This window comes from Corvus kubaryi, unplaced genomic scaffold (genome assembly GCF_017639235.1).
Source record: "Corvus kubaryi isolate FWS band 111438036 unplaced genomic scaffold, C.kubaryi_AGA036_p1.0 74, whole genome shotgun sequence".
Taxonomy (NCBI): domain Eukaryota; kingdom Metazoa; phylum Chordata; class Aves; order Passeriformes; family Corvidae; genus Corvus; species Corvus kubaryi.
In genome coordinates, this window is record NW_024582061.1 from 11358520 (window position 1) to 11380116 (window position 21597).

The 21597-nt window shown below is 35.2% G+C and overlaps 2 protein-coding genes across 5 annotated transcripts in view; one reads left to right on the top strand and one right to left on the bottom strand.

The window, feature by feature from the left end:
- Positions 1-13324, top strand: part of LOC121675397 (PARP1 binding protein) — a 41760-nt gene extending 28436 nt beyond the window's left edge. For 2 of the 3 annotated variants that reach the window (XM_042050843.1, XM_042050844.1), the window contains exons 8-11: positions 1579-1757; positions 2999-3080; positions 11869-12010; positions 12659-13324. In XM_042050843.1, the coding sequence (XP_041906777.1) occupies positions 1579-1757; positions 2999-3080; positions 11869-12010; positions 12659-12993 (738 nt within the window). In that variant the 3' untranslated portion in view covers positions 12994-13324. The remainder of the gene's footprint in view (positions 1-1578; positions 1758-2998; positions 3081-11868; positions 12011-12658) is intronic. The other variant, XM_042050845.1, reaches the window with a different exon arrangement.
- PMCH (pro-melanin concentrating hormone) lies at positions 13164-14617 on the bottom strand. Of its 2 annotated transcripts, XM_042050850.1 has the most exons (3): positions 14309-14617; positions 13617-13818; positions 13164-13395 (listed from the first exon to the last, which is right to left on the bottom strand). In XM_042050850.1, the coding sequence occupies exons 1-3, from the start codon at positions 14558-14560 to the stop codon at positions 13346-13348; spliced, it is 504 nt and encodes a 167-aa protein (XP_041906784.1). In that variant the 5' UTR covers positions 14561-14617; the 3' UTR covers positions 13164-13345. The 2 variants fall into 2 exon arrangements, with proteins under 2 accessions (XP_041906784.1, XP_041906783.1); XM_042050849.1 differs by having other exon boundaries at positions 13164-13818.
- Between the last annotated feature and the right edge of the window lie 6980 nt (positions 14618-21597).

Consider the following 21597-nt stretch of genomic DNA (forward strand, 5'->3'; position numbering starts at 1 on the left):
GTAACTTCATTAGAAAAATATTTGCTTTTCTCCTGGCAGTGGCAGTTTTCTTCCATCATTGCTCAGTTTTCCTGCAAATACCTGGTTTATAAGAATCTAGAGCTCCAGGAAAAGTTATTACTTTATGCAGCAGGAAGCACTACTTTGTGTTGAAGCCTGCATGAGTGACTAATAGGAATTATGATTAATTTCTTCCTAAGAAAATTACTGCAGTAAATGGAATCTGGCTGGTGTTTCTGGATGCAACTAAGCAGAATAGTCTGGAGTAGCTAATGGTCACTACTCTTGAAAGACTGGGCAACTATTTTATTTTAAAAAAATTTTTGATTTGTAATTTTAAGCTTATTTATAAACAAGATTTTTTTTTGTCTTTCCGAGATCTTTTTGTTGTCTTACCTGGAATTCTTACTTTGCCCTGGACTTTTGTCCATGGTTAGTACACAGAGTTGAGTCTCTGATGTTGTAGTACTTGAGATTTCTGAGTTATTTCTAAAGATTTTTTTTCCTTTGTGTATCATCAGTCAAGATGATGCCAAATTTTTACTTTTTTCATTAAGATAAATTCACAATGGCACACATGACATTTAATCTATGCTATGGTGATGTAATGACTGAAGAGACTCAGAATAAAATTTGAGGAAATTAAATGGTACTGAAATAGGCCAATTCTGTAAAGCCAAGTAACAGCCATTTCTGTAATTGCTATTTCTAGCTATTGATTATAACTTATAGTAGCTGACTGACATGTGTTGCTATGGTTTCTTGAAAGCTACATACACTAATTGATGTAATCAAATAGAGAGAAAAATAGAATTTGATCTTTTCAAGACTGTGTTTAAAAGCAGTTAACTGATTAGATAAATGCAGTTCATTGCTTGTCTTGCCCTTCAGAATAAAGTCAGGGCGTTCAATGTTTCTGTGTATTAGTAAATAAGAGAGCCTATAGTTTTTTAAAACTACCACTGTATATTAAGCCCTAAATTTCTCCATGGAATTCCTAGTACCTTTAAAGAAAATTACAGCAAACTTTCAATTTGTAAAGTCCCACAGTGGCTCTGGATTTCTCCATCTGTACTGCTGACTGTTGTATTGAGCACTTCCAGATGTGGATTGGTTTTTTTCTTTAAGGAATTCTTTATTCTTGGGGAAAATCATGAGGAACTCACCCAAACAACAGGAAATTGTGCCAAGTACCTCTGTTGTCAAATCCTGATGGAAATCTTGCTTGTAACCAACAGCTTTAGCAGATTGTTTGTCAGACTGGTTGGACTTCACCAGAAAGTGTTTGTGTACCAGAACATAGAATGCTCATTTCTGCTGCACAGTTTCAGCATAGATTTGTATATTTTTCTATGTGACTTGCTCATCAGTGTATACCTGTAGCTGGAAGTGATCTAAACTCTACTAATTGCTTGGGATGAGAAACTTTCCCATGGAGAAGTTCCCCATAAATGCTTACTGGAAAAGGGAAGGAGGGGGTTCTCACATGTTGTGCTGATGTGGATTGATTTTGGAGGTGAGCTATTGGCCTGGCTTGTTGAACTTTGCCATTTTATGTTCCTTTTTATTTACTTGCAGCCAAAATTGCATTCCATAAATCATGGCACTGCATATTGTGGCAGAGATACTGTAAAGGTCTTGCTAGTTCTTCTGGATGAAGAAGCTGTCAGTCCTCCTACCCAGAACAAAGCGGATCTGTTATGTGACAATGAAAGTTTAAATTTATTTGGTATCACCTCTGTTTTGACACTTTTCAGGTGAGTTTTAGGAGGTTGCTTTTGTTCTGTTAGTTTGTTTGGATTTTTTAAGGGATCTGAGTGTCTAACAAAGCATTGATGTTACTTAGACGAAGCAAATAAACACAGCGCTGTCTGCTGTGAGATTAGGTGTAAAAGGAAAGCAATTTTAGAACAGTTTTGAGTTTTCAAGGGTTTTCTAAGTCTTCATTTGCATTTTCTGTATCTTCAAGATACTTTTGTAGCATGGACTTTTTGAGAGTGTACATTTCTGGGCCACGCAGACTTTATGAAGGACTCTTGAAAACCCATTTCTCTGGGCACTGACAAGGAAACTCCCCTATCCATGCACTGAAGAAGCAGTGATGATTTATTTGGTCACTGGTCCTGAGGAATCTTCAGTTGTTGAAAGAACAGGATGCTAAGAATTTTGACACTATGGGTTAAAAAGAGGATTCATGAACCAGAACAATAGTGTAGACAGTAACATGATGAAGCTATTTTGAACATACATATTTTGGCAATTAAAATAGGAGAACCATTGCAAGGCTGGCACAAATTTTGCACCACAGACAATTAGAAATAAAATAAAGAGCAAACTAAAGAAACCAAATTTTATTTATGAAAAAAATTGGATGAATTGAGGTAAATAAAGAATGAATTATTAATGAAAAACCTGTCCTCATATGCACATTGATCTGCCATGAGCTTAAAGAGAGAAGTAATCATTTACGAAAGCATAGCTTAGTTCTTATTGCAAGACCAAAAAATCCCCCTTTATGTGTATAATTAATTTTTTTTTCATCATAAGCATCAAATTTTTTCGTTGATGTACATAACTAGTTACATAATAGCATGTAAGAGTGGAAACATTTTGTGTGAATATTTCTATTGAGAAGTCTGCAAATAGGAGGAAAATTATACTGAATATCAATCTGATGCTGTTCATGGGGGTGTAAGTAGAATGGTGGCTTAGAAGTTCATCACCAGCATTACTACTACTAATAATACTGTGTCTGCAGAGCTACAGTATTGGAAATATACTGCAAAATGAGTACCAGAAATTGGAACTGTTGGTTTGGTTTCTTTATGCTCTCTTCAGTTGTCACAATGTACGTGGTTCTTTAGGAAGGTAGAAATCAAAGTAAAGCTTGGAGAGTGAAGATATTTGCCTTCCTGTTTCTGAGGAACTTGGTATGGCAAAAACTTTTATTAACTAATTGCTTTTACATGTTCTAAATACTTATCTCTTTTTAATGTAGCTCTCCGGCACGATCCGATGGATCTTCTCCAAAACCTCTTAGACAACGTATTCTGAAATCTATGGATGAAAAAGTAATTAAGGTACTCTGTAGTAATTGCTATGCCACTATAGAGGCATTGTAATAATAGTGATAAAATAAAAATAGCAGCATTACATTTCAGCCAGATATTTGAGATTTTTACCCCATAGCTGAAGAAATGTAATTGTGATTAACTTGCAGTAATTGGCCCAACTAGAGCAGTACTGTAATATGAATAGAAATATCTAAAACTCCAGAAAAAAGAGGCTTTAAACTTTAAAGTACTTCCTAATGAAGATTTCTTAGTGGGTTAATCTCTCTGTTCATTTACCTATCTGTGTATTTCAGGACCATAGAAACAAACCAAGCTATCAGAAAACAGAGAAAACTGAATACTCTCACCTGATTTTAGTTTTGATAAAACAGACATTGAAAAGGTGTAATAATGACATTTTCAATGCTTTTTTTCTTTTGATGCTTTTTGTTTGTATCAATCTGAGGACATTTCCATAACATTGCTTTGTGAACAGTAAAATAAAGATACTAATGTTTGCTTTTTGTAGATGAAATGGAACTTTACAAGAGCGTGTTGGTATTGTGAGGGGCTCTATTCAAAAGAACAATATTTCTGAAAACTGCTGTCTTTCAGTGTACTTCATTTTACATAGTATTTCTCCTTAAAATTGCTAGACTTGAATGTTGAGACTATGGATGGAAGCAGAGTTTGTCTTCTGCTGTATTTCAACAGAAAGCTAAATAAAAGTAGTGGCATAATGTTTTTTGCAAACTTTGTCCTGACAATATGTAAAAACACAAATCTAATTAGTATATAAGGAAGAGGTGTTTTAAGTCATCAGAACTGGTTCTAGAACAGCACAATGGAAAATATCTTTCTGTCACTGGACACTAGATAAGCTTGAACACACAGTGCATGCCTAAGAAGTAGAAAGACATTGAAATGAATAGCACTGTCAGTGTTTTCAGCATGCATTTTAAATATGCTCCAACTTCATTCTGAGTCCTTTTTTGTGGATTGGATCAATGATGGGCATTTTGGATACATGCACTAATTAGGGTGAAATTTAGTTTAAAACTCATAGGCAAATTATGAAAAATTGATAAAGGCTCTTCTCTAATTTTATGTAAACAACATATTTAAATTGCAGCTTTACTCATCAAATAGCAAAAACGTATCATGGTGTGTGCATAAAATGTTGAGATACATCATTCCCTTATATTAATGGAAGTTTTGTAATTGGATGCAAGAGCTGTGTTCAGTATCAAAGTGCAAAAATTATTATCTAAAAGTAATTACCTGTCACATTTGAGACATTTGCTGGTTTGACAAGTTTTTGACAGAAACAAGCAAAAATATGAGTCAACTAAAATGGTTGGTGCCAAACAACTGCTGACTTCTATAACTAAAACTCAGTTCTCTGCCATTCATATTTGAATTCCACCCTCTCATATAAAATCCTACTTCTTTCTTAAAATGTTGATCTTTCATGTTATTTTTGGGTTTTTTCTCTCTAGTTTTCTAACAATTTCTACAGTTTAATTTGCATGTTTCTACTCCTCCATATTCTTTTTTTTTTGTTATGAAGAAATTAAGTCCCCTATCTTTCTCTTCTCTTTCTGTACTTTCTTTGTGGCTGCATACATCTACAAACAACTTCAGCTATCAACAATTCACAGATCTAGAGTGACCTTAGTGTTCTTGTGTCAAAACTGACATCTTTTGTCAATTCTATACTATTCTGTGGATAGCCAGCTCTTGATCTTGAGGTGGTAAGTCTGTCTTTCCTGGTATATTTAACACTGAAGAAGGTACTGTACATGTTAGGTATTGTATGTGTTATATTTTCACTCCACGACACTTCTGGAATTTTTTTCTGTCTCTGTGTCTACTCAAGTGTAACCTATTAGGTGTCCATTTTACTTTTTGAAGTGCTGCTGTGTGTTTTTCTTGGATTTGGTAGTTGCAACTTTCGCCTACCTTTCTTCACTGAGATTGCTATCCAAAAAATTCTTATCAAAGTGATTAGACACTAGATGCTATCCTACTGTTCGCATCTCAGTCTGTTCATTTAAGTTGTGGTACATATAAACTACTTGTTTTAGCCTGTCTGAATCCAGTGATTTTTTTCTGATTTGCTGCTTTGCTCTGTCCTTGCTTATATTCAGCCTGCAATACTAGTCTTTGTTGTTCATTTGTTAATTTTCAGATGAATCCTTTTAGCTGTCTTTTACACGGTTTCTTATGGCTGAAGGGATTTCCTATAGCTATCTGCAGAACTCATTAAACTCCTTTCAAACCTTTTTCAGTACCTTTAAATCAACCTTTCCCCAAACCTTAGTAGTGCTTTTTGTTGAGATAAATGCCCACTACAGTGACTCATTTCAGTTCCTTTCTCTATGAATCCATATATTTCTTGTCTAGGATTGTAATGTCTCTTGGTAGAAATAATTTTTGTTTGGTCCTTACTGTATGGCACATAGCACAAAGAATTCCTTGTCCATGACTGCAGATCTCAAGTACTGTAGTAATAGTTGCCACCTTCTTACAGTGAGTGTCAGTCTCCATTGTTATTCCATGCAACCATCTTGAAATGTGTACAGGTTGCTTGTAAAATTCACAGTTACAAATTTTGTTATGCATACTGCACTCATGTTAGGAATTGATTCCGAAGAGGTACCAGATATTTGCTTTTTGAATAAGGGAATAGCAATATGATGTTTCTTCTCAATATCTGTGATCCTTCAGCGAAGTTGCTTTTGCCATATATGTGATGGTAGCTTTAGTTCAAAAAAGTTGCCCGAAGGACCTTTTTACCATGCTGCCTCTGATAGGTGTTAGGTGGTTAGTCTATAGTATAAATTAATGATGTTTCATTAGGACTTGTCCCATAAAAGTTACCTTTTCCATGATATTTGAGAAGGGATGAAAAACACAGTAGTGGTGATTAGTTTGGCTGTATGCTGAGTCCCATCAATATGGATGTGTTAAATGAAGAAATTCAGTAAAATCTAGAAAGAAAAAAGAGAAACACCTGAATTAAAAATAAATTTGTAAAAAAGTAAGAGAGAAAAAAAAGCTGTTGTGCCCTCTCTTTCCTTAAGAGGAACTGATCTCTCAGCTTCTGTGGAATTGTGTGGAGGAATGCAGTTTGATAATATTTGGACCTAGGATACATCATCACACGTGTGTGTTTTAGTATCTAAAAATAAGGACAGTGGATAAAGTAAACAGGTAGCTATGAACTGCAATTGGTGTTCAGAAATAAAATAAATCTTGTGGATATTTCCATTGTGCCAAAACAAACTCCTGGCAACAGTGAATGACAAAGAAATATTTTTTGTCTCTCAATCCTCATTAAATACTGGAAGAAACACAGAAAGATCACCTAGCTATAATGGCATTTGTTCACAAGCAAAAGTGTTGCTCGTATTGCTTGATGAGAAAGAAGTCTGGGGAACAAGCATGTTGTATTGTTTCATTTCCTCTAGCAGAAGTAGGTAAGAATAACGATATGAAACTTGGTCTTGCTTTGGGAGACAATTTAGTTTCAAGTTTATCTATTGCTTAAGTCAAGTGTCTTCTGGTGAATGGTATTTTGTAGAAGGAGTCTTTAATTCAGAAAGGTCTGTGGAACACGTATTAAGTTATGTCTCTTGTCAGCTGTCCTTACCACTCCTCTGCTTTACAGAAATATGTAAGAAGCTTAATTGGACAGGAGAAAATTATTTTTTCTGAAAAGGGTTTGTCCAGCCTTATGTCTGCTTTTTTGAATCATATTTCTATTTCTATGAAATGAGTAGATACCCTGTTTCTTCGACTAGTTATTTTATTGATTTCAACGCATTGTTAAAACCCTGCTTAGTGGTGTGAGAGGGGAATGAACAGGCTGTTACAATAACCTGCCTTGTTTAGGCTGAAGAGCAACTTAGGACAACAAAAATGTTGCATAATAAGATTTTCATCTTTCTTCTGCACTGCAAAATATTAATGAGACTTTCAAGTTGTAGGTGAAGTACTGTTCCTGAACTAATGGGATTTCACTAATGAGTGAAACCGAGAACTTTAGGAGTTAAGAGACGAACCAAAGTTATTAGGCTGTAAGCATGCCATATATGAGAGTGTAACAGATATTTTTTTGTAAAGTTAAGATTATTTTAGCCTTTTAATATTTTGTTTTAGAAATCCTGCTGTATTGTTAACAGACTTACCCTGAAACAGCTGCAAGAACTTTCAGTAGTTTGGTGTGTTTTTTTCTTAATGTAACCGGAGACAACCTTTCCTATATGAGGCACTATTTCCCTCCAATTGGGAACATAGCTGCAGTTTTAGTTTTAAGAAGAATTTGTGGCTTAAGAACTCTAACAAATCTTGGCATGCTTGAAGTTCATTGTAATTTTACTGTGTATAGAAATCCTTCCAAGAAAAAAGCTCCACAAAGCAAAAATCCTGGTCTGCCTTTCTCATGTGACTTTTTCATGTCTCTATAAAATGACTTAATATCTAGCTTCATGCACTGCTGTTATTTTTCATTGCTTAGTTCTCTAAATGCTGTTACTTGAGAGAATTGTTTTGCCTGTTTGTGATTCCAGTACAAATAAACTGTGACTTGGAAAACTATGAACAGGAAGTTATCAAGAGTTTTCTTGTATGCCCACTGTAATTGTGAACAGAAGAGTCATAGTAATAAAGAAAACAATCTTCTTCAGGTAGTAGTCTCATCTGTCATTGCAAGAAATATTTATTTCCAAAGTATAATTATATATAATTAAGGAGAGTATAATTAAGGAGAACACCAAAATTGACTGATAGTTTATTAGAGAAGTGAAGGGAAGGAAAAGGTTTTAAGTTCAGTACAAAATCTGAAGAAAGACTTGGGGTCGGTTGATAAACCACATTTGTGTAGAAAATACCATTTTTATTTCTACAAAACCCCTAAACTACTTTATTTAGGATCCATAGCTGTGAGTTTTGTTTGAAAGCCAATAATTAGGTGATTTGAGGTTTATGTTCTCAAAACAGTAGCAGGTTATTTTGGGATAGCAAAAGGCTGGTACAATATCACACTAAAAAAAAAAGTGATTGTTTCAGTACAATAAAAGCTTGCCACTACCTGAGCTATCCAGGATATTTTTTTAATAACATGCCATGGGTTTGGGAAAGATCATTTATTGTTTTGTTACTCTTCCCTTTGTACTCTCTTCCCTTTTTCAACTCCTTCTTTCAACTTTCCTTGAAGATTTTTTTTCTAAAAGGAAAAGGGTAAAGGTGGAGAAAATAAATTTCTTTTTATCTCTTCTTTTCTTCCAGATAGTACTCTAGTTGTTTGGCTAGAAAATAAAAACATGTGTTTGTTGTTACTGATGTAGGTTTTCAAATTCTATTATGCCATTCCAGTGTATAAAAACCAAATCTCAACATTCTTAGTGACTAAATATTGGCAGTACTGTCTGTATGCAGATGCTGGAAGGAGATCTGGAACAGATTATAATCTGACTTTTAGAAATAAATAGAGCATGCACCATTAATATTTCACATAAAAGTGAATGTTTTATATGGGCATCTTGACCAACTGAAAAATTTCTCGAGATACAGATGTCAAGGTGGGAGAATGTACTGCTTTATCTGCTTATTAGGACTTCTGATTGACCTACTTATGCTGAACCAGTTGTAATTCTCTCCTACCTTCTTGCAGCTGAAGAGTGAAAACAGTGAACCTTTTTTTTTTCTGAAATGAAGCAGAATTTCTTTCTTCTTATGGGAATAAGAGCAACATCCCACTTGCTTTTGAAGAGGAAAGGGGGCATAGTAAGGCTGCGTTTGTTGTATGCCCTTCGTGTGCAGCTACTCAGTTAGCAAAGTGATCTCCCAACCTTTTTTCTCTCCCTGAGCTGTGGGTCACTGGAGTGGTGCTCTTAAAGCAGTGAATTTTATGGAATTTAATTTAAAAGAACTCTAAGAGCTCTTTTCCTGAGAGCTTTTTCAAGCTGTTGACAGGCTTCATTGTGTGCTTCAAGTAAATTTTAGGTTGATCTTTCTTCTTAAAAACATTCCAGTGAAGCTCTACTTCCTAATTCAGCGCTAGACTTGTGATCCTTTGTGCTGCCTTCAGGCTGTTAAAATTTGCTTATTGCTACTTCACCCAATGTAATACAGTTCTTTATACTAGTGAATATACATTCCCAGACTAGTTGAAATGTTTGACTGCTTCAACAAGTTGTCTTACACTATACATATGCCCCCTAGATTACTTCTAGCATCAACAGTCTGGTTTGGTAGAGGTTTGTGTACTGTTTGCAAATGCCTGAATGGTAGGTGATGCAATACAGACATATTTCAAGCTTCAGTGGAGTTGAAACACAGATGAGTTTATGCTGTTTTTCAGTATTTGAGCTTGACTTCTGTCCTTTGACTCCACATTTTCTGTCCCTACAAACTGAATTAGTGAAGTGTCAGATGGGAGTGGTAAAAAAGAAACACTGTTGTTAATAAAAAAATAACTGCATTTATTGTTGGTTATAGAATGGTAGCTATCAGACTTTCTTGCTCAAATTTTGTTTTTAATGCTGTATTTATTACAGATTCATCAGCTTAGCAAAATTGTAGCTTATTTGCCTCTTGCAATATGAATGTGATAGAAAGCTGTTCAAGGTATTGCATAATTTTTGATGTGTCTCATTTATTGAACAATAATTGAGAATTGAGGAATTTTTAAAGGATTTAGATGAAGTTTTTCAGAAACATATCAAGTACTGGAAAATATTTTCATTCATATTACAGTAACCTGAAGCTTAAAGGAGATGCAACCCTTTATTTTCTTAATATTGTAATTGTACAATATGATGTTGATTAAATTTAAACTAGACAGCTGCTCTATACTTCAAAACACTTTCTGAAAAGAGTATAAAGTTAATGACATACAGTCTACAGCTTCCTCACAAGGGGAAGAAGAGGTGCAGACACTGATCTCTCAGGCGACCAGCAATAGGACATGAGGGAATGGCATGAAGCTTTTTAAGGGGGTTAGGTTGGATATTAGGAAAATGATGTTCGCCTGAATGTTGACTGGGCACTGGAACGGGCTCCCAGTGCAGTGGTGACAGCACCAGGCTTGACAGAGTTCAAGAAGTCTTTGGATAATGCTCTCTGGCACATGGTGTGATTCTTGGGGCTGTCCTGTGCAGGGCCAGGGGTTGGACTCGATGATCCTTGTGGGTCCCTTCCAGCTCAGCATATTCTATGATTCTACTTAGAGTCAGTGAGCTGAGGCTTAATCTTGAAGCACACAAACCTTGAAATGTCTATGTATATAGTCTTATTTTGTGGTAAATATTTTAAGTACAAAGTAGATTAACACTTGAAAGAGATTTGAGTTGTTGAGAGTCAGGCTTGCTAGTTTGCCCTGTTAAATCTGCTTTTCTTTCCATGTTGTCTCAGTCTGTAATCTGGCCCAGATAAATTGAAGTTTAAGAATGATGGACAACAGGGAAAATTTGGCCTTTTTGACTCCTGAAGGGAATACTGAGGATTAAAGTAAAACCATGTATGTCCAGGCATGTTAAACCAGAAAGAACAACTATGTTTCTGTAAATGAATGGGATATTTTTTTTCCAAATAGACCAGTGTGTTCACCTGGCCAACAGCAGTACCATGAAGAGATAACTAGATTGCATGTCAGTGATAAGCTTGAGTCTGTTATGTATGTGTGTGAAAGCAGGATGTGATGAAAGTGGCATAAATTGTGACTGAATTTTGTGGATGAAGTTCTCTGTGAAAGGCAGCTTCTGGAAACATTATTTTCTTCCCTTCTAAATCTGAGAATTTGAGTTAGAAGAAAATTATATCTCTGAGGGTCAAATCTGAACTGTGAGTTTTAATCTTGCTTGTGCTAAGAAGAAAAGTAGACTTGCATAATGCAAACCTTTCAATCAGAAAAGTGGCTGTAAACCTCTTATTCAACAAAATCACTCCTGGTATCTATTTGTATAGCAATATTTATTTTGTAACAGTGTTTATTGCTTGTTCTTTTCTCTGATGTTTTTGCTATTGCACATGTTCAGCTCGAATTGATTTAAATTTGCCTTTGTTGTGTTAAAATTATTAGCTAAAAATCCAAATGTATTGTAATTATCTGCTTTGTGCTACATCTTTCAATGTAATTTGTATAATCCAGTGCACTTTCAGATGAAAGTGGGGGCAGAATTTGTCTTGCAGAATCTATATCATTTATGATCAATGGTATGGGAAGTACAAAGCTTGACCTGAAATTCTCAGGTGATATGAAACTGTAACTTAAGAATAAGCTGAGGAAATTTTACCTGTGACTTGAGCTAAATGAGTGTGCTTTGACAAATCTGGAGTTAGACATTGGCATTCAATGGTGAAATGGCTTTGTTTTGTGAATAAATGGGAAATCTGAAATAGCACTTTATATTTCCCTTTCAGGTGTAAATATAGATGATGACCTATAGAAGTATGGAAATTGACTGTGGTAGCTATGACACCTACTCAAAACAGTGGAGTCTATCAGAAGACTAAGGCCTAACTTAAGAGAGAAAACTTTAAGCTGGAGCTCTGAGAGAGTTAATGTGTAACTTTCTGAAAGAGATGAAGAAGAGATTTTTTAATTATTTTAGGACTTCTAATAGAATAGTAAATGATTATCCTTGAAAGCCCTTACACTTTGTAAATGAATACTTAATTTTCTTTTTTAATGTGAGCATATCCATTTTTCTGTGAGAAGAATGGGAAAGCTTATTATTTTACTAGTCTTGCAGGTGTTGTCTTTCTCTTCTGTAAATAATAAAAGCTAATTGCAGATTGGTATTTGCAGATGAAGCAGTCTTCAATTAAATCCCAGTTTGCCTGTACATATAAAAATGATTTGAGTGAAATGAGTGGTCAGCATTCCCATGCAATTCCAACCTGCAAACATCCTGTACCAAAGCAACGTTCAAAAGATGGAAAATGCACAGGTAAGCTGTGGTAGGGTTGAATAAATAAATGTGATAGGTAATATTTTAAATGCTGTCCAAAAAGCCTTTAGTAGAACTCAGTATAAATGTTTTCAACAAAAAGAACAAAAACATCTCATTGTTCTCAATGTCTCATATGCCAGTTAAATCTTTTTGCAATAAAACTGTAATGTCAGTGCTTTGAAAATAGAAATGTTTGAAAAATTTGTTGATGCTATCTTGAGGTAAAAAAAAATATATATGTTGCATATATGACATATTTGTTGTTATTCTACAAAAGTAATCCGAGTCAAATCTGTATTTTTGCCATTAATTGGGGGGAAAATTTGTTTTACTGCAGTATAAACTATACAATATATAAAATTTCTATGCCCTTTAACCCTCTCTTCCAATATCTTAAAGTTATAAATCCACTTCCTTAAGTCAGTTATCACATGTTTTGAGCAGTGTAATTTTAAATTGGCAATGCACTTATGAACACATAGCAAATGTAATAGCAATGACCAGCGTAGCTTAGTTTTATTGGTAATACATTAGTTTTGATTTAAAAGAAAAAAAATAACATGGTAGTCCTTATAGAAAAAGGATGTATATTCTCAGGTAACTTTTTATTTCTTCACATATGTTTTTGATATTCTTACATGACAGAAGGTACAAATTCATGTCTTGATGTACCAGTGCTTGGAACTATTTCTGAAAGTGTTCACCAGACTAGAAGTTATACAGAAATGGGAAAGCTGAGTTGTCAGCCAAGGAACAAGAACTCCGAGAATGAACAGATGGATTTGAATAACGACAAAATAATCTCTGACAAGGAAAGTGAACCATCTTTGCAAAAAAATACTAAAAGACTTAAGACTTCAAACAGCTCTCAGAAGGACTTGGACAGCAAAATTGTTAAAAAAAGAAAACAGACCAAAACTGCAAGTAAGAATAAGTTGATTGCTGGTCAGGCAAAATTAACGCGCTTTTTTCAGCTCTAAGTTTTTGTTTTCACGTACATGGTATGTTGACAGTTGTAAAATTTTGCAAGAAAACAGGTGAAATTCATGAATTACTTCCTTTCATATGTAAATAATTGAAAGTATCTTGTGTATTGTATTAGACAACTGCTTACAAGTCTGGATTATGCTGAAGTCTTTTATTTTTTAGTAATAATACATTGTTAATAATTACACTTATTTTTGGTAATGAATTATGTATCCCTCTACAATTTGATGGGAAATTTTTTTTTATGCGTATGTACAACCACACTAACACTCAGTAACTTCAAATTACATTAAATTCAGAATAAAATGTTTAATCTTCAAAGAATATGGTGGAGATCAGTAGTTTTCACACTTGCCAACAAGGTCGATAGACTCTTCCCAGCATACACCTGAGGACTACAGGAGAAATAATAAGAGTCTGAAAGTTTATATCATCAAAGAACTAGAATTCTTATGGCCTCTGGAAATATTTATTTAACAAACGCTCCCTCCCCTGTGCACCGAATCATAACAGACATGGAGGTTCTAAATGAACCTTTATCAAATTGCTATATTGACATTGCACTGTAATTTACCAGAATGAAATAATCTTTTGTGTAAAAATAAAATATATTTACTGTCAAAATCTCTTCTTCCTATAGGGAATTTAGCTGAATTTTCTTCATCTGTGGTCTCTCTTTCCTGTGTTGACTGAATATTTTGAATTTCAGTGTCAGCTGGAAAAGCCATGGCTCCCTTCAGTGCAGGATAAGGTAGTTGTTTTCTACCTAAGTTGTTTGGCATAACATGGTTGAAGAAATCATGTCTGGAACCTCTGTCCTGTTTTGAGGGAAGACAAGAGGTTTATCTTTAAAGTGAGTTGTGTTCACATTTGGTACTTTATACTTCAACAGTGCAGGTATTCTTTGTTTCAAGATCATATCTTGAAAGTAATGTCTCCTTTACATCTTTGGCCAAAATGGTTTAATGGACATAATTAAATAGTGAGTGTCATGTTTGGCAAAGTTAAAAACCTGTTGCTGCATATAGGGACATGCATCAAATATAAATATAGGTTCCCCCCCTGCCCATCCTCCAAGTTTTGGCTACTATCGGTAAAAATCAGATTTCATTCAACTGTCCAAGTTACGCATTTAGAATCTTGGCATTAGATACATAGAGTTGAATTTTTTTCTTGGCTATGTTATGTTAAACTGATATTTTTTGTATATTTACATGGTTATTGCTTTAAATCATTGTACTTGCTTTCTAAAAGGGTATAAATGAGTTTCAATTTTACAATTAAGCCAAAATGTATAGCTGAACTCACCAAAAACTTCGTGTTTCCAGCATTCTTTTCATTGAAAACAGTGCTGTCTTCAGTCTTGTAGTGCTTCAGCAAAGGTATCACTCCCCTGTTCATAGTTTTATCTCCATTTTGTAGAGTTTTTCCTAGATTTAATGCTGCTAGCAACATATCTTCATCTTCTACTTCTTGCAGAGATTTTGAAACAGAGAGTAGAAGACCTTGAGAAAAAAGAGAGAGAAGAGAGAGAATTAGGATGTATGATGTGATGCACATTTTTAGTTATTTAACGCTTGAGAGGTTTGGTACTTCTCAAATTCTAAGAAACCTTTTCCAGTGGTAAATAATTGTTTTCCATTTCTGGAATGGCACGCTTTATATATTCTACAGGTTGAATGGAAACTACTTCAATGGCTGATGAGTTCATTCTTTTAAAATGACTCATATTAAAGAGTAACCTTTTCAATAATCCATCTAATCCCAGCTGTTTAGAACTAAACCATTTCTTTGTCATGGATAATTTGTTTCTTTGTATGCTTTTAGAACAGATTAGTTCCTTTTGGTGGATTAGTATAACAAAGTTCACAGAAAACCAGAAAAAGTAATGTCCATTTGTGTTGTTTATAAAGCCTTACCTCTGATTAAGGCAATTTACAAAGAAGAACTCATCTACATAAGTAAGCAGGATTGTTGCAAAGGTGTGATGTATCATCTCTTTTGATCAAAACTGGATTCACTAAAGAGCTGAAATTCTTGAAATTTGATGATAGCTTAGACTGCTACTGTGTTAAAGTTGAAATAATTAATTTGTATTTTCATGTCTATTATGTCAAGTTGCATTATACAGAGTTAATGACTAGAAATATTTATTAATTCCTAATTAACTATGTTTGCCTGTATTTTCTTACCAAAAGTGGACTCTTCTCAGCCAGAAATATAACATAGTCAAATATGATTGCTAAGAATGTAGAAAGAAAACTAAACTTCAGTTTTTCATTTAAAAAGTGAAATGTGTCTATTATCCTGTGGAAGAAAAGGTAGAGGTGTCTGCATACTGTCATTTTGTTGTTGTCTGGGTCTGGGTTTTTTGTTGTTGGCTGGTTTTCTTTGTTTTGGTTTGGGGTTTTTTGCGTTATCTGGAAAGCAAATAGGGCCAGCTGAAATTTAGTTAATCTCTTAATGTCAGTGATGGAAACCACACATTCAGTGGCTGTGTGCCTCTTAGCTGGTACTTCATGTTTGTTTTTTCCTTTAGGTTAGTGCAGGGCACTAAGCATGCTGCCATTCAAGGCAAAGCACTAGGGAATTCGCCACTGTTCACTGCTAACTTCCTGGAAAACCACCTACCTTGCCAAAGTAACTTCTTGGTAAGATGTTTCATAGGAAAATGTCATGCTGGACTAAGCAAATTTTGACTAAGGAAAATTTTTGGTGTGCCCACTTTTCTCCAAATGAAGAAAGTGCATTTAATCCTTTCCGGGCAAAGCCTCTCTCACAAACAGAATTGTTTCTTCTTATTATTTTCATTTCCTTGCTATAGAGCCTGTACTTGCCTCTTGGCAATTGAAGTGTTTTCGTTGACTTTAATTGCCTGGCTACAGAGGAGACAAATTTGAGAGTTGATTGTACATGGTTTAATACTTCTCATCCAATCTCTGTTTGCTAATTTGTATTTCTCCCTCACATTAAGTATTTGTACAGTTTTGTTCAATTAATAAAGCAAAAGCCATGTATGCTGTTCCAGGTACTTTTCATTTAGCTCAGCCTTGGCAGAACAGGAGGAGTGCTTTGGAGCTGTGTTGGCAGCAAGGTTTACTTCTTATATGTTGGTCTGTCAATTAAAGGTTGGAGAACAAGCTATCAACCCAGTAATTGGGTAGATGGCTGGAGCGTCTGCTTCTCTGAAGCTCTGGCACCCACAAGTGTGCAGCATCTCACATGGGGCTCACTTGCAAATGCCTCTGTCATTTAATACAAAGCACAGCTACAATGAGTACAACTGACCTGGGTCATTCACAAAGTCCATTTACAGCATCTATCTAATTGTCTACTATGAGACACAAGCTGATGTCTGTGAAAGAATACGAAGTCAGGGCAAACTTGTGGTACTTGCCCCAGGATCTTCTACTGTTTCTTGAACTAGTTATTCATTTTTAAGGTTTGTTGAAGATCCAAGGTGATTCTAGTGATGAGTAGAAACTTCTAACTAGGCTATCAAGAAATCCAGAGCACGTGTCTGTAAATTAATTCAGTGACTTATCAACTGCTCTGAACAGGCAGAAAACATTTGTACACCTGCAGATTTGCAATGTGTGTTGTGTACAGCTCTTCATAATGCCTTGGGGGATCCTAGCACTCTGATATCTACACTTCTATTTCTTCATCCTGCAACTTTCAATTTTAGTAAAAATGTAAAATGTTCTGATACATCAGCCTCTATATTTTACCATTATTCGTGACTTTTTTTTATTTTTCTTAAATAGAAAACATTAACCCAGTACTGCTTTCAGAACAATAACAATTATTTTGAGAAATTCTTCTAGCTTCTACTTTGCATCTAGTTACAACAAAATATGAACTCTTAACATCTGAAATCTCCTGTGGTATATGGAAGTAAATAAAATCTAGGTGATAACATGCCTGGAATTTCTCTTATACTCATTTTGAATTCTTCTAGGAATGCGGTACATAACGATTGTAATAGTATCATTTAGTCTTGTAACTACTGTAACTGCCATGTACAAAGCCTTGAACCTAATGCCTAGTATTGACTGAAGAATAAATAAAGCAGGTATGTATTGTATAAAGTCAATTATTTTCTAATATCAGAATTGAAAAACTTCACAATGCAAGAGAAGCTATTTAAGCAACCTTAATAAATCATTTTATTGAATCTTAAAATAGCACAAAAATAATTGGTCAATGTTAATTTGCCCAGTGGCTTGCTACTTCTGATTTTAAAAGATGATTTGTGGAGGTTGGTTTGTTTGTTTTATTTTTAGTTTGAATCTTGTACATTTTATACAAACAGCTGTATTTTAGTCTGAGTTGTGAAAATACTAATCCCTTCTTGTGTATTAGTCTATCTAAATACCTCAGTGTTTTAGTTCCAAACCCCTCCCACCAAACCCAACAAGCAGGTGTTAAAGTGGAGATTCTCTGTGCTAATAATGGAAAGAGTGTATCAGCAGTTCACAGGGCAGATAAGAGGTAATTAGCACACTTCATTATTGACTGTAGGAAATTAAGACTCATGCCTGGCACTGTGTTGTTGTTCCTCCTGCTGAATTGGTAGTCACCTAGAATCAGTAAATTGATTTACCATGAAATAGGCTCAATTCTGCATATAACAGGACAGATCTGGACTTGTGCAGAAGCACAGCTCTAAATATTTGGAGAACTTTAAACTTACGTTCTATAAATTTGTCAGGAGAATGTACAAAAAAAGGGTGGGGGTGAAACCCCACAAATGAGATGACTTTTACCAAATTTCTGCCCAAGATCCAGGATATCCATTTCAGTCGTCTGTTGAATTATAGTTATGTGTATTTATAGAATGAAATGTTACATTTGTTTGTGTTATAAATTAATATCATAGTTGGAAAGACTTCAAAATGTTTTCTGCTGTTTGTTTTGAAAGGCATTTCAGAATTTCATTTGCAGGAAGTGCATAGAAATGTAAATATTTCTTAAGGAATTGTGCAGCAGCAGAAGAGAACAATTTATGCATAGTTTCTTCTAGCAAAGTTAGTGATAAGCATATTGGTTACTGTGTCTGTCCTTTTTTAGAATTATTTTTGTTGTATAAAATGGTCTATTCTTGTAGGAATAATTTGCCAATAGGCTATGTTTAGAATTAACTGAACTGTTCAAAACAAATTAACAACTAAGTTTCTTCTTCTGAAGGACCTTTTGCAAAACTGTCCATATGTAAGTCTGTTAATGATGCCCAATTAATCAATAAAGTGGAAGGAGGAAAAGAGGAAGGAAGATTCCGCAAGCAGTAGTAGCATCTTAATTAAGGAAAAAACCAGAGGTGATACTGAAATATTCTGTTTTCATGTAAAAATCTGCATTTCTGAGGGAAGTCCACAAAACTGTTGTGGACAAGCCACAGTCAATTGTTCTGTAACCAACCAACAGCAGGAGCTTCCTTATGAGAACAATAAAGAGGATAAGAAAGACAGGGCCTCTTTCCTTTGCAGGCAGATGAGAGGATTTCAGCCAAGAAAAAAATACAGGAAAAGAGCAGGAGGTGCAACTGCAATTTTGAGCTTCATTTGAGCCCAGGATGTCTGTGAGAGGCTTTGAAGCTGGCTCTCCAGTGCATGCCTGCTAAAATTCCTGTGATTTCTACTCTTCACCATTACTGTTCATATCGTTTTGATAGTGCTGAGGTAATTTGTTTTGCATAACTAACACTAGGGCACTAACACTTTTTTAGAAATGTTGACTCTTGAAAGTCCTTTAGCAATGGTGCTGGAACCATTGGTGGATGAAGCCCCCTAAAGGGCAGTGAGTGTTCTGGATGGTACACAGCAATTCTAAGACTGACCACAGCTGGTGTTTGAGAGGAGCAGCAGTTCTTTTCTTTGCTATTGTATGAAAGGGGTCGGGCTAAGTTAAAGGAATATTATCAATTTTGTTCATGGATCCTATTGATGATGTAGTTGTGTTCCACATGTCAGTCCAGGTTCTCTTACTGAGCTGAATCATCTGAGTCAATTTGCGTGATGAGAGTTGACATGCTGCTGTTGTGGAGATATAAGAAGAATGAAACCAACTCTACCACAATTCCTTTTTTGCAGGGCAAGTGTTCAGTAAATTGGCACTTTGTCAAAATCCAAATAATTTACTGTTTGTCACCTGTTTTTTTTTTTTTTTCCAATAATGTCAATTTTTATTTAAGTTTTTTTGTTGTTGTTGGGGGTTTGTTTGTTTTTCTTAGGTTTTTGGTTTGTTTTTGGTTTTTTTTTTTTACATTTCATTCTCTTTTAAGTACAATTGAATTTCATCTGAATTGTTTCTACTAATGCTTTTTTCTCATGATAGAGTATAAGCCTCAGTTGTTTGGAGTCTTGGTAGTTATGGCACAATAATGTTGCATTATGAGTCCATGAAATATTTTTACACTGTTTTGGATGTCAGGTACATTTTTGAGATATGCTATTTTGTGAGTTATTCTTTAAATAAACACAAAAGTCAGAGGTGTTTACACACAGAAATGCTCTAGTATAGTTTTCACATGGTAAGCTGAGCTATATACCTAAGGTGGGGTCTGGGTTTTTCCTCCTGCATTCTGGAAAAAGAATCAGTTGTCTTTTAATTCTGTTATTGTGAAGTAAAATTTAAAACCTACAAAAGATCCACCAGGTATTCTCTCTTTGGTTTGCCATACCAGTCTGTGATTTTGGCTGTTCTACTGTTTACTCTAAAAACAAGGGGTTAAACTAGATGATCTTTAAGGTCCTTTCCAACCCAAACCTTCTGTGGTGCTACTCATGTGGTATTAGCACAATGGTGTACAGAACATAACAATTTGTGTTCTCCTAATTACTGCAATGCTTGTTGTTGCTTTCCAAGGACTAGGAGTGACGTTATGATTTAGTGAATCTTGTATCCTTGAACATATTTTCTTTATTATCCATGCCAGAAATGTAACCAAATTGTACCTGCTTCTGTTATATCAATTCCAGTCAGGTCTTTTTCATCCCAAGTATGTGAACTTTGTGTATGATTGAAACATCTGTCTTACAGACTCTGAGGTAGAGAAATTGCAGGCTGTTAATCATACAGTTTCTACTGTGTATTACCTTTGTCTGCAGAAGAGACTGTGCTACCACTGATACTCAAAAGTACAGCCAGATACTTATAAAAGCTCTCAAGAGCTCCTGCACAGAATGGGAGTCACACTGGAGATTCTGATGGAAGCTGTCCAGGAGAAATCAACTAAGTTTCTGGACATACTACATCCCTCTATGCCAGCATGCCTGGTAATTCCCATAAATGAGGGCCTGTCAGAGTCAGCCAAATTACTCTGGCAGATGTCTGCTGCTTTAGTGTTGACAATCCAGATGGGTGGATTGTTATCCAGTGCTTTCTGCAGGCTTTGAACAAGTCTATATACACTGGCGCCAGGACTGTTAGCTGTGGCAGCAGTCCACTGGACAGACAAGCATCAAGGTCTACAAAGAACAATACCACAAGGTAAAGAATTACACCAGACATTATTTAATTAGAAGCAAAACCAACCTGCTTTCAAATTATCTTATTCTAGTTATGATCTAATGCTGTTTCAATCAGAGATGGCTTTTATGGAAGATAGCACTGCTGTCAGTGAAATATCAATCATCATTTGCACTGCTATAGGATCATGAAAGGTTTACCTTAGCCAGAGTTTTGTATTCTATAAGACTCAGTTATTTCCAAGAAATGTATTAAAATAGTTAGCCTAGGATATCCCTATGTTTAACACTTTTTTTATGTACTTCATATTTAAAATATTGTCATTTTCCCAAAGGCAATCAACAACTACCTTCTTTGATAAATGTACTGCTGCAATGACTTTTGCCAAACATTATGACTTCAACTTGGTCATTCATTTAGTAGCCAAGTTTTGGTAAGAAGTATTGTTTGGAGCTGAAATTATTCTCTCTCACAAATTTGGTGGATGCTGTCTGCCATTCACAGTTGCATCCACATTGACTCTCATTCAAGGAATAATTATTTGCTGACAGCATGTCTGATCCTCTGAGATGTTATCAGCACACTTCCCATATCATACTCTGTTCTCATTTTGACTGGCACTGCCTTCTGTGGACATTGAGTTGTAAGTGACTTTTAAGTGAGCAAAGTGAGCAAGGGTTCCTGCCCTTTGTGCTCTGCATATGGGGGTGAGGCAGCTGAGTACTTGTGATAGTTCTGTGCGAGATCATAATTTTTATAAGTGAAAGTGCTACATGTATGCAAAGAATAGAGCCAACAAGGATTACAGCTTCAGCCAGAAGACTTGTTGCTACTTTGCATGGATAGTAGTTCTTTCTGGATCTATAGTGATTTGCCAGTCTCATTCTACTTAGTATCTGAATGTTCCTTACCATGTATTGAATCCTTTTTCACTGTATCACACTGCAAACCTGCTAGCCCTTCAAAATGGGACTGTTGAGGGGGAAAAAACCATGCCCACCACTGTCTGAATTATGTAGGGATATATTATGTAGGTACAATCTTGAAATCTCATGTATGTTTTTGACAAATGCTTTTCTTGACCAAAACGTGAGGCAGAGATTACATTTACCAATTGCTTACCCATG

Coding starts and splice junctions, on each gene's coding strand:
- PMCH (XM_042050849.1), bottom strand. CDS start 14,560: ATGTGCATCACATCATACATCCTAATTCTCTCTCTTCTCTCTCTTTTT. Junction 13,819..14,308: donor CTGGAAACACGAAGTTTTTG/GTGAGTTCAGCT, acceptor CCCTCAAAACAG/GACAGAGGTTCCAGACATGA.